The sequence below is a fragment of the Macrobrachium rosenbergii genome, chromosome 10 (genome assembly GCF_040412425.1).
Source record: "Macrobrachium rosenbergii isolate ZJJX-2024 chromosome 10, ASM4041242v1, whole genome shotgun sequence".
NCBI lineage: Eukaryota > Metazoa > Arthropoda > Malacostraca > Decapoda > Palaemonidae > Macrobrachium > Macrobrachium rosenbergii.
The window spans coordinates 57,390,138-57,409,706 of NC_089750.1; the positions used below are offsets into that span (position 1 = coordinate 57,390,138).

Here is a 19,569-nt window from a genome sequence, read left to right on the forward strand (position 1 = left end):
TTTTCTCACTAGAAAAACTGTCGGTCGAAAGAGATTCGGTGAAAAGAAAAATATGCACTGTTGCCATCTTAGTTCGTGACACAAAATCTTCTCTTTATTCCTGAAAAACTGTTATAACTGCCAATGAAGATACGGCATGTAATGGAAGAGCTCTCAGCTAACTGAGTGAACATGGAAACACTATGTTGTGGCTACACATCAAGAAACTACAATAAGTACTTTCTCTGAAATGTAACTTAAAAGTAAATATTTAAAATAATCACGGAATAATTAAATTATTATTGAAAAACAGTCCAAGAAGATAACGCGAGTGTATTACATTTGTATGGTAGGGTCGAGGGGCATGCAGTGCAGAAAATTCGCTACTTTTTAAGATTCAAAAGTCATCACTTCAAAAAACGGAAGGAAGTGTTGAAAAATAGTTTTGGTTCAAATATCTAATAATGCTTGAAACGCTGAAAATGTTACATAACTAATGATATGATCTTCATCTTACAATTTCTGAGTTTAGTAAACACCACTGATTTAGCAACCACTCTGATTTGGAATGTAACCACTAGAATGAATAATTAGATTATTCATTAGTTGCTTTATATTGAAGTAAATCTTATTTCATTGGTTATTTTGTGTGGCGCCATGTTCTCAAATCAATAAATAAAAAAACATTCGTCTATTATGTGCTCCTCTCGATTCCATGTCAACCTCCAAAACCTCCGTGCGCAGGTTTCAGTTAACGAAAATCCCTCTGTTTGAAAATCTCCTCCATCCTCCTTCAATCTTGACTCTTTCCGAGTTGCGTCACTCACCTGCGTAGGTGAAGCGTCTGCAACGTCGATCCCCCGAATTGCAGAAGGGACGAATTTCTTCACGGTGGGGTCCTTTGGACATCCGCCCATACACGCCTTCCCCTTCGAAAGGGTTACCAAATTTCCTGTCAACGCACAAGTGCGTCTTCTGTCGTCAACTTTCATCCAGCAATGTGTCTTGCTTAATAATCTGCTCATTAAGGGGTCCAATAAATACATTCGTTTTGACATCTGCTGCCAGCAATAGGCCATTCGACCGTGAACGATTGAACCAATGGTTTTCGGTTCTCTTTGAAATCAATAGTAATTCTGTTTTATTATAAGGTAATGTGGGCTGAGCAGTCGATTTGTTTTTTAAGTTTTATTTTTTATATTCAGTACTTCATTTCGTCTCTTGAATGTGATAATAGAATATGTGAACACATCCCTTATCTACACCGAGATTACCTGAATTTTCTAAGTTGCTTTTAAATTAAGCGTCTGTTTTATTCTTGATATCCCTGCAATGTATTAAGGTTATTTTCACTGTAGTAAAACGATGAACCGATGATTGAAAAGGAAAGCAAAGATATTATTATTATTATTATTATTATTATTATTATTATTATTATTATTATTATTATTATTATTATTATTATTATTATAGTAATTGCAGGATGAGAGAAACTGCAGCAACGGCAGTCGAAGGAACTGTCGTTGTCCAACAGATAGCGCAATATATGCCATCTCCTTGAAACTCGCAATGCCTCGGCCACGAAACAAGCCACCAGCGAAGTCCCTGTAGAAGGCGAGGAAGCCCTTATGCAAAAGCCTAAAGGAAAGAGAAAGTTCCCACCGGCTGTAGCCGTCGCATTGGCTCACTCAGAGGTGCTCATTCGCTCTTCGCCTGTGGCCGGGAACGCACCGACTTGGTTGTTCTCTCGTCCTCAACTCGTTTGCGGATTTTTTCCCTGTGCAATGCGCGGTCCTTCGTCAGTGTGACCCGAAGTGATATAGACCTAACTTCTCTTAAGCCTTCTCCATCAGAGCTGGTACTCCATGCGGCTGCTCGATTCTTGAACAGATATTGCTCATTGCGAGTTTGATATCTAAATTATCAATAATTATCGTTTTTATTTAACTGACAGGATATAATCATGAGACTTTTACCTTTGCTGTTAATCATTTGTGTGATTGGGGCTGCCAACGGCATTAATTTCAACATCTTCAGATGGCCCTCTTTTAATCGAAATAAGGGAGGAGGAGGAGGAGGAGGAGGAGGAGGATATGGTGGTAGTGGAGGAGGATATGGTGGTGGTGGTGGCGGAGGTGGTGGTGGTTTTCGAATCCCTAATCCTCTGAGAGGCCTCAAGAGATTGAAGTCACAGGCCTTCACAAGCCTCAGAAATCTCAAAGCTCCCATCATAGAGGGTATTCGCAACCTGAAGAGCCAGGTCCTCGATTTTAAGGGAAACCTATTTGCCCAAGCAGGAAATTTGTTTAACAAAGGCGGCGGAGACAGTGGAGGCCAGTCCAGTTATTACCGCAGACCTCCGTCTCATTATGGAAACGAAAATAGTAATAACGGATATTTTGAAATCTCTTATCAGCCACCATCAGCACCATCTACTGGATATGGCGCTCCTCAAGCGCCATCATCAAGCTATGGGGCACCACAGGCACAATCATCGGGCATTAGTGCTCCTCAAGCACCATCATCAAGCTATGGGGCACCACAGGCACAATCATCAGGCATTAGTGCTCCTCAAGCACCATCATCAAGCTATGGGGCACCGCAGGCACAATCATCGGGCTTTAGTGCTCCTCAGGCACCATCATCAAGCTATGGGTCACCCCAGGCCCCTTCAACAGGCTATAGTGCTCCAAGCCAGCCTAACAATAACTTAGCACCATTACTGGGGACAGCGACTGGATTTAGAGAGGCTTCAGCACCATCAGGTTCTGGTTACTCAGCAACAGGAAGCACTGGTTTCAGACCATCAGCTCCAGCAGGTACTGGTAACCCAGCACCTCTTCAGAATTCTTTCCTGGGTGCCACAGGGCAGCAGGCAGGCAGTGCATATAATACCCAAGCTAATAGTGCCCATCAACAGCAGTCTCAGATCAATGCTCCTCTCTCAGCTGCTATGGCCATGGGCCATTTACTCAATGAAGATGAAGTAATCAAGGGAACAGGGCAAGCCCAGTCTCCTCAGTGGCAGCCTGTGGTAGGACCCACCGGCACTGCTCCTAATATTGATGTTAGAGCACCTGCTAGTGTAAACCAGGTGAATGCAGTACAAAATACAGTGCAGTACACAGATACGCAGACACCAGTGGTAGGTACTGCGACGACCACAGGAGAGCCTCTCTTTATAAACCTTGATGATGTAGGTGCCATTGATATCGGGGCAAGCTCGCCGGGATCGCAGGCTGCATCGAGCGATCCTGTTGCAGCTGTTGATGCCGAGGACAACCTTTTCATTTCTGCCACCGAGGATTACGATGACATCTTACTAGTTGACAAAGGAAGCCCGGACGCAGCTGCTCAAGCTTTGGCGAAGGTAGTTGATGCTGCTCTTCTCATCAATGAAGGGACCGACAATAACGAACTGATAGGTCCTAGAGCCTCGTCTGAAGGCAAGGCTTTAACTGGAAGCCGACTTCAGGAGGATGTAGTGCTGATAGAACAAACAAACGACATTGATGTTAGTGCCGGACGGACATTACACGCCCTGCAACCTGGTCAGAACTCAAATATGATGTTCTCTGGACTCATGGAAGAACTAAAACTCAACACACTGATGGCACTGATAAGAAGAGCAAATCTCGAAGCGATGCTCACCACGGAAGGTAAGATGACCTGGTTTGGGGAACCTTACATCTCTAGATTGTTAGTAACTTTTATTAATCGACGATTATGTATATAGGCTAAATGACCTGAAAATCTAGAAACTAAATAATTGTTGTTGCAGCTTACATGCAAATATTTTGAATCGTGTGCCTGAAGCTCTAACCTTTTAGAATTAAACGGATGAGGATGAAATGAGAATTTTAATAGGTTCTTTCGTCTGAACCTAGGAATTCAAAACGTCCAATTGGGAATAAAAAGATGCGTAATATTCAACACAGACAGCGAGGAAAGAATTGACTGGTTCTGGAAATTTCTATTTCGCGGTGTCAGTGATAACTCCAATAATAGTGTAAACGAGAAAGAAAATTTTTCTTATTAATTTGACGTTTCAAGTTGAAATACATACGTACACACAGACACACACACACACACACACACACATATATATATATATATATATATAATATTCAATTGGAAATCACTTGAATATGGATTAAAATCCGCTAGTTTGTCCAACCTTTCTCTTATTATTATTATTATTATTATTATTATTATTATTATTATTATTATTATTATTATTATTATTATTATTATTATTGTGGACCAATTCGGAGACGCTGAAAACAAAAATGTAGATTACAAAACTGAAAATGATCTTGAAAACTTTCGATTAGAACGGGAGAATTCCATCTGAAAATGAAAACGTGTAGTGAAACCGTATCAGGCAGCACGAGATTGGGAGGGAGGCAGAGCATCTCTCTAATGAGCAGGCAAGGATGCCGAAACGGGCAATTTGTTATGCTAACCGTTCTCGCGCTGACATTAAATCCGATAATTGACGATGCCATGAATGAACGTAGAAAAAGTCTTACGTTGCTCCGGCGTTATTCTGACGGATAGAAAAATAGGAACAGAATATGACTGACATTGAATTTAATGGTTTTAGCTGCGGAGTAACGAACGGGAAGAAAGTCGAAAGAAGAATGAAAAGACTTATGTTAATAGTAAAGAGGATTCATTAAAAACGAGTAAAGAGACCGACTGTTAGTATAGGATGGAGGAAATGACGGTTGGGATAACAAGTAATAAACGAGGGAGGTAAGAATAATGTATAGAAAAGAATTAACAATGGATCCAAGAAAACTGTACCAATATTAATAATAATAATAATAATAATAATAATAATAATAATAATAATAATAATAATAATAATAATAAGATTTATTATTATTATTATTATTATTATTATTATTATTATTATTATTATTATTATTATTATTATTATTATTATTATTAATAGGGAAAAATACAAATAATGTCATTGATAAATAAAGTAAAAATGAGTAAAAGAAATTTTTAGTAGACTGAATAACAATATTGCTGATGAATAAACGAATATTAAAAAATGAGCAGAGGAAGGGTTTGAAATATTGCTTTAACGAAAATGTTAGAGGGAAGATAAAGGCATAAGGAAATTGGTAGTAATAGGTACCGAAAATATAATGAATGGGAATAAGCTAATGGTTGTGAATGACGACCAAGCGAAGAGGAGAAAAATAAACGAAGAAGAGAGGAAAAGGAGTATTTTTTTTTTTTCAGATAAAATGCAAAAGAAGGGATAAAGTAGCAATGCCTGTAAGAGGGAGCAAATAAAAGTAATCAGGTGAACGTGAATGATAAATATTAAAAAAAAGGAAATGAAAGAAGAGATAGCTCTGACAGTAAATATAAAAAAATTAAAAAATTCAGATGATAAGGAGGCAAAAAGCTGGAAATAAAGAGCGCTAAAGGAGGCTACGAAAAATAAGAAAATAAAACCATTAAAACGTAAACTCCTTTTGCTGTACCTCCGTTCATATTCTCTTTCTTCCATCTTACTGTTCACCCTCTCCTAACAATTGTTTCACAGTGCAACTGCGAAGTTTTCCTCGTGTTGCACCTTTCAAACCTTTTTACTGTCAATTTCTATTTCAGTGCAGAATGACCTCATAGGTTCCAAAGCTTGGCCCTTTGACCAAAATTCTATTTCATTAAAAAATAAAATTATGAACAGCAAATCGACGAGAAAAATAAAAGCAAACTCGATCTCTCAGAGTCTGGAAGCTGCAATTCCTTCACATGTTGCACCTGTAGTCTCCGTCACGCTTGATCACCCCAGCTGATTCCAGGAAGTTAAGTAGATCTCATTAAACAATAAGAAATGAACGATTATTTTTTTTACTCGTGTTTTATGAAAAAAGTAATTTGCCTTCATTTGCATGTCAGACAAAATTAGCTGGGCGTCAGACTGCTGGGAACAGTGAAATTGAACATTTCTGAAGTCAGTTTTGAAAGGAGGGTTCTTATTATGATTTTCTTTATATTCATTTATTTACGTAAACATTAATGCTTACATTAGTTTATCAATAGCAAGAGAACGCTAACAGTTGTAGAACCTTCTGTTTGCAATGATGTTATTTTTTATTTATTCCCGGTATACAGTATATGTAAAGTGAATGTCTATTACCAGGTATATGTGTATTTGCAATCGCCAGAGTGAATATACTTGTATGTATGTATGTATATATATATATATATGTGTGTGTGTGTGTGTATGTATTATATATACATATATATTTAATGTATGTATGTTTTCTGTCGCAAGTTATTCATATTTTTGGCCTGTATTGTAATTATGAAGCGTCGTTATATAACAATACACTGTCGGTAATGCAATATACTTTCAAGATTAAGCCTATCACAGTTCCGCTTTCAAGTTGCTTTTTCCAAGTGGCAAATGTTTTGCCCGATCTTTTAGCCAGAATTAACCGACATGTGAATAACAAAGTTGCGTTTATCGTATAATTTTGGAGTGGAATTCATTCATTCTAAACATGTTATTTTCCTCGAATAAAGTCAAGTTCTCTTGGTGGAGTTACCTGCCTTAGGCTATTGGCTTCTGGAACGGTGTTCAGTGGCTGCTTTTTTTCACATAAATGTCATGTTAGTAACTCCCATGTTTGTAACTCTCATGATATTGTAAATTTTCACATAACTCTTATATCAGTTTCCACATAATTCTCCTGCTAGTTTTCACATAACTCTATGTTAGTAACTCTCATGTTAGTTTTCACATAACTCTTATATCAGTTTCCACATAATTCTCATGTTAGTTTTCACACAGCTCTTATGTTAGTAACTCTCATGTTAGTTTTCATGTAATTCTCACGTTAGTTTTTACATAGCTCCCATTTTAATAACTCACATGTTAGTCTTCACGTAACACTCATGTCAGTAACTCTCATGTTAGTTTTTACGTAACTCTCATGTTAGTATTTACATAACCTCATGTATTTACATAACCTCATGTTAGTAACTCTCATGTTAGTTTTCACATAAATCTCATGTTATCAACTGTCATGTTAGTTTTCACATAATTCTCATGTTAATTTTCCCATAACTCTCATGTTAGTTTTCACATAGCTTTCATGTTAGTAACTCCTATGTTAGGTTTTATACAACTCCCATGTTAAAGTAATTTCTTCTGTCTGAAAAGACTCTGAAAATGGAATTATATTAAAGCGTTCTCTTCAAACTGACGCCACGTGGAAGATGAATTATTTTTCACCGAAATTTATACTAACGCCACAACGCTGAAGTGATCCACAAAACACACGATCTTTATACATTAGCTTTTCGTTCTCCGTACAAAAATCAGAGCAGAGACACGCTTTTTCTGAAAGTATCATATCTATGGATTAACAAGGCAATGGATATGAAGAAGATAACTGCTAATTAGCGTGAACACAGTCCGGTATATTTAAGTGGCTACTCTGTGGAACGTGAGGAGGTACCATTCGTGTGGATTTCCTCAAACATCATTTGAGCGTTGTAATTATGTTATTTCAGTAAAACAAAGGTATTTTCGTCATCGATGAATTTGATCATTGAGTTATCACCAGTTTTATATATATAGCTGTCAGTCATGATATAAAAATGAGTCGCCTTATTGAGAGAACTGATAGTTTTGAAGTATGAATGACAAATGAGAAGCTTATTGATAGAACTGATAGTTTTGAAGTACGAATGACAACCGGAAGCTTCTTCTTAGATTCTCTCTCTCTCTCTCTCTCTCTCTCTCTCTCTCTCTCTCTCTCTCCAAGCAGTTACGATATTCTTTTCTACCCATATGTTGAAGTATGAATATATTCACAGAAATGCGTCATTTTAATAATAATCCACACTGAAATATAAGCGTTTGGTGTGTCTGGTGTACAGGACAGCTAAAAAACAAATTAAAAATAAAAAAAGGCATTGCGAAGTATTACAAGCTTTAGATGATAGTATTTAAAAAATTAATGAATAAATAGAATTATGAGAAATCATCACCCTTTATGGCATATGTAAAAAATATCAATGAAAAATGGAAGATACTTGAAGTGACTCTCTAGTATGTTGTGGAGTTAGGTAACGGAATCATTTAATCTTTTGTAGGGATTATATTAATAACCACCATAACATTTTAGTAAGGATAGGAAATACTCACTGAAGGTTCCTTGGATTCGAAAGTCGACTTTTCGTCTATTTCATTAAAAGGTCAACGGAATATGTTTGTTAAACCCCAGATTCGCATGGAAGTTTCAAAGTAAGGTCACTGCTTTTATATCATCAAGATCGGGAATCGCAGTATGTCATTCTCTCTCTCTCTCTCTCTTCTCTCTCTCTCTCTCTCTCTCTCTCTCTCTCTCTCTCTCTCTCTCTGTTATTTAATGAGTCCATACTATACGTAGTCTTGTCAGTCAGTAAGTTCCTTCCTTTTAGCCACTAACTTCATATGTGATTTGATGTCCATTCTTCATTTTCGAACAATATTACTGCAACGGATAACCTTTGTAATTATTATTATTGTTATTTGACGGCCACATCCCAGAAAAATATTTGCACATCACCTTTCTTTGATAGCACCAGATTCTGAAGTGTTTTGTTCCCATTTCTGGTTTGGACACCGTAGTTCCAAATCATTTGTCTGGCATCTTGTTCATGTACGCACTTTCCTAATTGTGTTTTGAATACTTATGTATACTGTAAATGAATAGGTTCAGAAGCACACTAGCCTATTTAGGAACATATGTTTATATGAACAAGTTACTCATTCAGTAACCTAGTGGCATGAAGTTGGTAAATCCACAAAAAAAAAAAAAAAACGAGCTTCATGGCTATAAGAGTTGATGATACCACTTGCTATATTTAAGAAACGTGTAAATAATGTGTTAGTTATAATTTTAGTATAAAGGAGCATAAATAAAGGCTTTCTGAGAGAGAGAGAGAGAGAGAGAGAGAGAGAGAGAGAGAGAGAGAGAGAGAGAGATTATTATCTCTATTATAAATTTTTCTTAGGAAGCCCTTTTGTTTTGTTTTAAAGCCAGAGGCCAAAACCGTTGAACCCAATGCCTGTGCTCAGCCCAGAACTCACCCCCCTCCGAAAAAAATTCAAAGTATATGTAAAAGAAACCTGCATTTTCATTTAGATTTCGTTTACTTCTACTTTAGGTTCTCGGTGCAAATCTCATCCATATCTTCGTCATCTTTCCCTGTGGTGAAAGCTTCTTTTGTCATTTTCATTATTAAAACATCAAGTCTGACTGTGATGCAAGGATCGTTTCCTCATTCATAGACAACCACCGTTCAACAAACATTTAACGTCATTTGCATTGCATTTATCCAACAATCCATAGAGAGAGGCATCTTAAGAGCAATGTTTACAGTGACACACACGATATTTCTTTTGCGCATAAAGACATCCAGTTCTGAAACCATCAGCGGTTAAAGCGGTTAGCAATGGACAACTGGAACTCAGAGACTGTGACGCAAAGAGAGCGCCATCTGTTGACAAGAGAAAAACGTTGGGAAACGAAAGCCCTTCTCGTCGGTATGTATGGAAGTGTATGGGTGAGTTTTCGTGCGGTGATTGGCAAAGGTATTTCGCAACAGACTGCTGCCTTTGGCGCTGGTGTGGCGATAACTTTGAAGAAAAAGGGAATAGGGAAGGTCCAGACGTATACTTTTGGGAAATTTATAAACAGTTATAAGATATTTTCAATCAATATCGTAATGGTTCATTAGCTGAGTATTAGATTTTGAGATTATAAAAATATAGAAAGATGCTGAGAACAGTTCTACCAATCAGCGCTGGAATTGCCTAAAATCTATGTTGAATGATTTAAACATGAAATGAAACTTATGAAGAACGATTAGTTATGGATAGTCTGAGTAATGTCACATTTTTAACGGAAAGTTGCTAGAAATGCATGTAATTTGCAAACTTATGTTTTGAAATTAAATGCAAACATAAGTTAAAATGTGAACTGTAGTAGCATAATAGCAGTCAGTGCGATTAGTGCTTTTCACAGTAATGATCAATAATGGTTGGATACAAGTACACACAACCATGCTATATATAATATATATATATATATATATATATATATATATATATATATATATATATATATATATATATATATATATATATATATATATATATATATATATATTACAAAAATCACAAAATATACACGTGATATGTTTGTCAGCTGAAGCCACAGGACAAACTTGAAAAGAAACGACAGAGTACTTATGTATTTTCATGTAATTAGACCCGCTGTCGTTTCTTTTCAAGCTTTTCCTGTTGCTTCAGCTGAGATATGTGCACATATGTATGGGTGTGTGCGCGCGCACACACACGCACACACACATATATATATATATATATATATATATATATATATATATATATATATATATATATATATATAAAACAGGCAGACAAATAAATAAAGCACAGCTAATTGCGTCAAAATTTATCGACACTGCTCTTCGTTATGAAGATCGAAATGCTCTACACCAAAAGACTAGATAGATAAACAGATATTTATTTAAATCCAGCAGTGACTTCTGTTTCACTGCATTACTTTTCCAATAATTCGTTGCAGATTCACCTTGAGCGTCCATACACAACGGAGGGAAAAATAGGCCTCGCATATGTCACCGATTACCATAATGTGAAAGTCTCCCTGTGGACAGCTAATTACATGGTTTCTAGCTTAGTAGCCATATTCCGTTTCTGATATTAATCTTACGGCATATTTGATCCTATTGGCCGTGTAATTAGGTGTAATTCTGCGGCATTGCTTCTGATATAGTCTCTCTGTTTTGTTGAGTTTCCTTTCTCTACAGTGTTTTATCGAAATAAACAACCAATTTCTTCATGTATTCAAGCGTAAGATTAATTTCTTTTTCTAGGTGTTGTGTTGAAAGTTCGTCAGTTTTGGCCAGCGGCTTGGTATAAATTCTTCATAGAGGGAAATGAAATACTTTAAATTCCAGATTGTAAAAATGAAAATGTTATTATTTAGAAAAATGCTTGGAATTCCAGTGTCAGGTCGAGATTCCAGTCAAATGACTCATTTTTGGCAACTTTTTTTTACCTGTTTTCTTTCTGTTTTCATATTATAACTATTGTAGAAGTGTTGTATTCGTCAGTCTAAGTACAATCAGGCATAGAGCACAAAGGAAAGTAACAAGTAGCATAACGTAGCACAACGAAAACGAAAGTCCCACTACAGCCATGCATAGAAAACAAAGGAAAATAGCAGTAACAAAACATCACGTAACAAAAACGAAAGCTGAACGAGGTCCATTTATATCCACTGTCATTTACAGAGACGCAGGTCTATTGTTCCAGGAAAACGATTCCTTCCTTCTCCGCCTCCTCCTCCTCCTGCTCCTCCTCCTCTTCCTCCTCCTCCTCCTCCTGTAAAGGATGAAGAGCGTGACCCTCTTGACCCTTCAGGATTAGAGAGGTATCATGGCTCAGACACGACATTTGTGGTTTAGTATGATTAGGTGACTGGCGCTCTTCGGCAACGTTTATGGCGGAAGTTGCCGGTTTGGAGGGAAGTTACGATTGCCCGGAGGGTCCATAAATAGAAGGTCCACACCAGACCTTTTATCCCCTTCAACACCTTACCACACATACAGGCTACCTCAGGGCGAGGGCCTTTGCTGGCATTAAGCCCAGCTTAACAAATCCTAACCACATACCAACTTGCTCTCATTTGCCTAGATTTCGCTTATCCTAACTTTCTTTTTAAGATTGTTAACATTGCGGAAGGTGACATAATATGATTAGCCCTCAAAGAAAATGTTGAAATGGCTTAGTTTTAAGAGGAGAAATTAAAATGGCAACTGGAACTTTAGTTTAGAATGGATTTCATATAAGCCACAAATATCACCAATAAAAAAATCGCGGCATTAAACAGATTTAAACCATTATGAGGTAATAATAATAATAATAATAATAATAATAATAATAATAATAATAATAATAATAATAATAATTTATTCTGACTAAAGGATTCATTGAACTCTTCATGAAATTAATTTATGATGGTAATACATATAATTTTGCTAAACAAATCGGGATGCTACTGTAATTCATCGTAGAATAAATAAATATAAATAAATAAGTGAATAAATACATAGAACGCTTTTGCAATCTAACATAATCACAAGGGCATCTCTCTCATAGTGCAGCTTCGCCTTCACCTTTTATCATGGTACCATTTATCTTGACGTAAAGTATATACCTCTCATTACGTTACCCAGGCAGTTATTTTGATATTCTATTGTTCCGCAGTACGTAACGCCACGGATCGCGTAACGGAAGCTCCGGGGGGAGCATTATGAGACCTAAAGTGGAAGATTTTGTAACTATGATTTATCCTGTGAGAATCTGTACTTACGCATAACGAAGCATTGTTGGTGTATGTGCGCGCGTGTGCGTGTATGTTTTTTTTTATGAGGGACGGGTGTGGGAGTGTCTGTGTGGTAGTTGTAGTCATTCTTTTGTCATCGTAATTCAAAATTCTAGGGCAATCATTATTTTTATTATTAGTAAGTTTTACCCAATGTTTTATACTGCAACCCAGACGGGCCATTACGATGTCGAGAAAGGTTTTACGAAACGAAATGCCCATGTGTGGAGAGAGAGAGAGAGAGAGAGAGAGAGAGAGAGAGAGAGAGAGAGAGAGAGAGAGAGAGAGATGAGGAAAAATAGCAAATAATTAAAGGTGAATCGCCGTTATATCTAAAAAAAAATGCATATATAACCAATAAAATGAAAAAGGCTGCCATATCTGGTTTTCGAACTTTATAAGGTGCATTAAGCTGTGGACTGGGGACTAAATGGAAAGGGAGTTTGCGGTTGTTTGAGGCTGTTGGTTTCTCTCCTTCAGAGGTAATATTACAACCCTGCGAATATTTTTTTTCTTGCGATAGGTTCACGAAAAATTCTGGCTGCATCAAGGAAATTTAATGTATAATGAAGTTTCTCTACTTTTCTAATAACTCCTTTTTGTGTTGGGAAAGGTCGAATAATAATTGTCATGTATTCATTTCATCAGAGATAGCCACTCTTAGGAACCTCTTCATTCCACTAATATAAATATACAATTACGTATAAAAGACCAGGAAATGTAAAATAAGGCTGTTATTAGTAAAATGAAGGCGTTCCCGAATTTGTCTCTGCCCTCCAAGGGATGAAATAAATGTAGGACAATTATTACTCGACATTCCTCCCCCTCCCACTCAAATAGAGGAATTTTCAGTTAAATAGATAAACATTATTATAAGTTAAACTCCGCTGATGCAGCCACAGTTTTTAATGAACCAAGTATACAACATGGTTTCCTTCCTAAAAAATTATTATTATTATTATTATTCAAAATGTTTACATATTCACGTAGCAAAATCATACTCGTAACAGGCAATCTAGCATGACAAGCCTCCTTAGTAGATAATGCCCATATATTGACAAGAAAACACACAAGAGGAATACAATCAAAATAATGAAATATAACACATTAATAAATATAAATAGAGACAAGATGAAGGGATAAAGTGTAATTCACCAAGTTTTGAGACGTTATTACAAGTGTACAAATAGATAAAAAAAAAAAAAAAAGACGTTATACAAGAGGGTTTATACAGCAAGTTCCCACCCTGGGGACGTTACTCACTGTCCTGAAGCTCGGACCCGACGGCACTTGGGGTAGCTGCGTCAATGCACCTCACATGGGACACTGTAGGCATTACTAAAAATCGTTTGTAACGGCCCTGAGGCCTTTAGCTGCAGTCACTCTTTAGCCTTTTACTTTACCTCCATTCTCGCTTCTTTCTTCCATCTTGTTATCCAACCTCTCTAACTATTAGCTCTAAGTACAATTGGAGGGGTTTTCTCTCAGTTTCGCCTTTAAATCCTTGTACATCAACTCATCTATTTTCTGGATCTCTTCACTTTGAAGTCCACCCATTCCAGTTCCTTCATTTCTCTGTCTTAATCAACGAATGGCTAAAAGTACCCCAGTGTTTGGCTTTATTATCTAAATTTTACGAGTCATTCAATCGATAAATCAATCAGTGACTTATGAATTCCGGCTACAGTTTCTCCCGTGTACTGATGAACTGACCTGGAACTTAATAGATGTTGGTGTTGGCGAATTTTAGACATCTTGAATTTTAATTTGCATCTCACTGCGATTCATTTGTACCCATATTTTCAGTTATCTATTTTATAATCTTAATGTTAATTTTTATATATATACTTGTCAACATTTTCTATTTTTTCCACATTTGTTCATTCTGTTCAAGAACAGTTTGTTAGTAAAGTTTATGGACTTTGATCAGCCTCTATAAAAATATGGTATTTACACTGTAACCTGTAATCATACCAGTTATTTGCTTATTGTCAATCAGAATTTGCATACAACGATCAAATTCTGTTTTTGTTCATGAACAGTTCCAAGGGATTTGTCACAGTAGTAAAGAAATTGATATAGAAACTTTTGAAAATTTGCTTAAGACGACTCCTAAATCTTATTTTGTTGATACGTGTACCGTCCAAGTGTTTTTCGTCACAAAAAGTTATTTTTTTTCGTTGAATGGCTGGATTTCTCAGGTGTCACTTACCATGACCACATATTAAATCTTCCATCTTCTCTACACCAGAATTGACCTTTTATTAAATCAGTATTCAGACGATAAAAAAATACATTTGAAAATTTGTCGTTATGGAAAATGTCACCTTCTTTGACTAAAAAAATGGAAAAAAATAAGTGTTTTTATTTTGATAGATGCATAGTGTGAGAGAGAGAGAGAGAGAGAGAGAGAGAGAGAGAGAGAGAGAGAGAGAGTGAGAGAGAGAAAGTCTTCATGTGCAATTTTTTTCTCAGGAGAGAAAGTAAAAATCGGAGACAGAGACAGAGATTGTTATGAAATCGTAATTGACCACACTCGGGCAAAAATTCTTGCCTACGGAGCGTTGCAAACAATAAAAGACGAAACAAAAGATCGAAAACTCTGTTTTCTCACAGTCTCCATCCTTGTTATCTGAACGAAAGCGCGAGTTGCTCTTCCACTCGGCTTCAGTGCAATCCTTTTGTCAATTGTGCCTGAGATGGGCTGCAGGAATCTTAGTTTAATATGGACATGCTCATTTTCTTTCGCAATTTCCAGCTTTCCTTTTCATTATATCTGGGGAAGACGCCCTGTCTTTCTCTCAGAATAGGTACCCATCCTAAAAAAAAAAAAAGAGCTATAATTTCTCCTTGAAAAACATCTCAGCTTCCTCCTCTACGCAGTCCTTTTTCTGAAAAAAAGAAAGAAAAAGTAAATTAAATGAAAGCGAAAATAGCAAATACTAGAATTAGACGTAGTTTTTTGTCAGCATTCCGATTGTTTTTGTTGTGGTATTTCCATCTCCGCCATTGTTTCCCAGCGGGCGAGAAAACCCCCTAAATGTGGAAGTCCTACGAAGGAACCAACAGTTGGTTTTCCTTTTGATGAAGGAAATACAGACATCCCGTGAGCAATCCCGCATTTTTGTTTCCTTTTGCCGAAGGATTTTTGGGAGTCTCAGAAGAGTGTTGTGGTGTTTCCTTTTCAGTGGGGAACGCTGAAACCTTGTAAAGGAATGTCAGATTGTTTCCTTTTCTCGAAGGAAAAACTTTTTTTTTTTTTCGTCCAACGAAGGAAATTTAGAAATACGTTCATAAGTGTCTTAAGTTTGCTTCCATTTGAGCGAATTATTTAATCTTAAAATTTATTTAAGTATTTTTGAGAGGAGGTACTTACATGCTTGCTCATTATGTACATACTGTGTGTATTCATATATGATACTGAATATGTATATACACATGCATACAATTACATATACACGCGCCCTCTCTCTCTCTCTCTCTCTCTCTCTCTCTCTCTCTCTCTCTCTCTCTCTCTCTCTCTATATATATATATATATATATATATATATATATATATATATATATATATATATATATATATATTATATATATATATATATATATATATATATATATATATATATATATATATATATATATATATATATATATATATATATATATATATACACACACACGCATATGCATCAACCGTTTCAAGGCAAAAGAGCGTGAACTGATCCCAACATCATATCAGTCTTGTTTGCAGTTTGTGATTACGCTGAAGGCTGCCAGGGAGCTTCACACTTCTCGCCTGTCACTTATGTCCACCACAACATTTTTGCTTGTCAGTCATTGTCATCTATAATACTCATACTGGCAATGATAGTAATAAGGGGAAAGAACTGGAACCTCAGTGAAGTCATTCCGTCATAAAAGAATGAGCTTTTGTAATGGTCATTCTTTATATGGTTCTTCTTTGTCATGAATTGAATATAGAATTTAGGCCAGAGGCCAAGCACTGGGACTTATGGGGTCATTCAGTGCTGAAAAGGAAATTGACAGTAAAAGGTTTGAAATGTGTAACAGGAGGAAAACCTCGCCGTTGCACTATGAATCAGTTGTTAGGAGAGGATGGAAAGATGGAAAGTAAGATGGGAGAAAGAGAATATGAAAGGAGGTACAGTAAAAGGAACGAAAGGGGTTGCAGCTAGGGGCCGAAAGCACGCTGCAAAGAACCTTAAGTAATGCCTACATTGCTCTGCATGAGGTGCACTGACGGCACTAGCCCCCTACGGAGATCTTTGTCATGCTTTTCATTTAATACTGCGATTTCTTTTTATACCCTGATAGCCCATGAGATTCCCTTTTATAATAATAATAATAATAATAATAATAATAATAATAATAATAATAATAATAATAATAATAATTAAAAGAAGAAGAAATCGAATGCATAGAGCACAACTACAACAGCTTTGTTTCTCAATCGGAATTACTTGTCAGAGTTGACGACCTACCTCATGAACGAAACTCGTTCGATCTAATGAACGAAACTATACGAATGTTATTAAAAGGGTGCCGCCTCTGTATCACTTCCACAGCATCCCCTTCCCCTCTTCAAAGGCTAGACCCTCCCCTGTACCCTCCCCCAAATCCCTTCGCCTATCTGTAAAACCACTTTCCATCGCGACAGCTCTTCAATTTCTGCCACCGTTTCACTTTCATTAACAGAGCTGATATCATGAATCGAGATGTCTGCTTTTGTGCTGCTGAGTGTTTGGGGATGTATCCAGGATCTATTTTATTATTTTGTTACTGCATCCTGTAAGCAAAAATTCCTTCTCTGGTCATGGGAATGCAGATGTCTAAGTATATATATATATATATATATATATATATATATATATATATATATATATATATATATATATATATATATATATATATATATGTATGTATGTATGTATGTATGTATGTATGTATATGTATATATACATATATATTATATATATAATATATATATACACATACATACATACTCTACATACACATACATACGTATGTGTGTATATATATGGATGTATGTATATTTTTAAATAATACACTTACTGTGCGTACGCATACATATGTATATATATATATATATATATATATGTACTTATTATATTTTTTAAAAATACACATACTGCAACATTCCCAGAAGTTTTATGCGTTCCAGCTAAACATGTATCAGTTTTAACGACATTTGCTACATACTACATAGAAAAACCTCTTGTTTATACAGATAACAATGAAATGCCTATTATTCAAAAGCAATCAATCAATTTCGACCTCAAGTAGGCCTTGATTCGACAATTTTTTCAGTACCGTAGGTAAAACAAAGCTCATTTAACATATTTGAATCTAATTATAAGTCTTGCATCATCCGAGGTAAAATAACGCTCAGTTAACATATCTGAATCTAATTAAGTCTTGCATCATCCGAGTTTCTCATTAACAGAGATAAGAAAAATGTCATCAAGCAAGTGTAATTCTCTGGTTGTTGACAGAACAAGCAATAGCTTGTCCTTTAACTCAAAGGGTACTTGTCGGATGCCAGGTAATTGTCAAGCATCATTATTCCTGAAATTCTTGTAGGCTTGAAATTTCTATAATGTAGGACGTAGAGATTGAAGTTTTAGTCTCTCTCTCTCTCTCTCTCTCTCTCTCTCTCTCTCTCTCTCTCTCTCTCTCTCTCTCTCTAAGTGTTTTATATACATATATATATATATATATATATTAGGAAAATGTGACTTCTAAATTCAATGTACAACAGTGAAAAATGAGGCAGAAGCTACGGTCCTACCTATTAGATGATACCTTCCGTTTATTTTTTCTTTGTGGCATATATATATATACATATACATATACACATGTGTATATATGTATATATACATATTATACATGAAAAATACAAATGATCCGGCAGTTTCAAGAATCAAGCAAGGTAAAATGATAAAGTAAGCTTTTTGTGGCACGTAAGACAGATCATCCAAGAATACATGATTTATTTTAGCATCTTAAATTCGGCAAACTCTTACAGAGTCGGTACTTTCTAAGCCATTACTAAATCTTATCGTGTTTAAATGTCGTGATTTCATTGCACAATTTCGCTCGCCGCGTTACGAAAGCAAGAAAACCAAGTCCACTCGATGTACAAGTGTTCTTTTACGCAAAAGAAGCAACCCTCGGCATTATTAGCGTTGTTCTACGGCTACGGACTTCCCTAATGATCATCCGAGGTAGCACGCAACGAGATGTGGATAGTTTCATTAACGACAGTTGCAGCAGTATTGCCAATCAGCCACAAAGGGAGCATCTCGAGGAATGTTGTCATATTTCGTCGTTGCGTTGCGCACCCCAAAACCCAGATCTAAAAAGGTCATTAATACGTTGCTCACCGCAAGATGATGTGCTTTAGTGTGGGATGAAACGTTGGGTCTTGGAGTAAAGAGAGTTTTCTTATAATTCTTATAAACAGCACTGACATAAAACAAGTGTGAAAGCATGGCTCCACATTAAACTGAGCATGTGGATCAGGAAAAACCTTATTTGGCTAATATTTCTTTTCCTATGTGAAATATGGGGTAATACATTACATCATGCAATAACAGCTAACCAGTAAACATAGTTTAGCTGCTTGCTCTTGGTTGCGGAGGGAGGAATGTGCAATATGATTGCTAAACCGTTGGCCGTTGGATGAGCAAAGTTAAAACCCACTTTAGGTTTAAAAATAAGCAAGCAACTTGACATTCTTGAAGATCAGGAAGCTAATTTAGAAGACTTGTAGTTACTTTTTAGTTTCTTATTCTTATCAGTTATACTTATATATATCTGCTAATTTGCATATTATGGTTGTAGACTGGGCTTTGAAAATTGTCTTCAGAATTGAGAACAAGTTGCTATTGTCTTAGTAAGAAAAATGAAGACACACATACGGATATTTATAGTTTCAAACACTTGAATGTATATGTATGTATATATATATATATATATATATATATATATATATATATATATATATATATATTTATATATATATGTGTGTGTGTACCTTAAAGCATGGGTGAATGAGTGCATGTATATACTACTCACGTGTTTTAGTGTAAGC

At 36.0% G+C, this 19,569-nt stretch overlaps 1 protein-coding gene across 1 annotated transcript in view; it reads left to right on the forward strand.

The window, feature by feature from the left end:
* The first annotated feature begins 1,641 nt into the window (after positions 1-1,641).
* LOC136842651 (uncharacterized) overlaps positions 1,642-19,569 on the forward strand; it is an 87,995-nt gene continuing 70,067 nt past the window's right edge. The window contains exon 1 of the mRNA XM_067110277.1: positions 1,642-3,638. Within this exon, the coding sequence (XP_066966378.1) occupies positions 1,943-3,638 (1,696 nt within the window). The 5' untranslated portion in view covers positions 1,642-1,942. The remainder of the gene's footprint in view (positions 3,639-19,569) is intronic.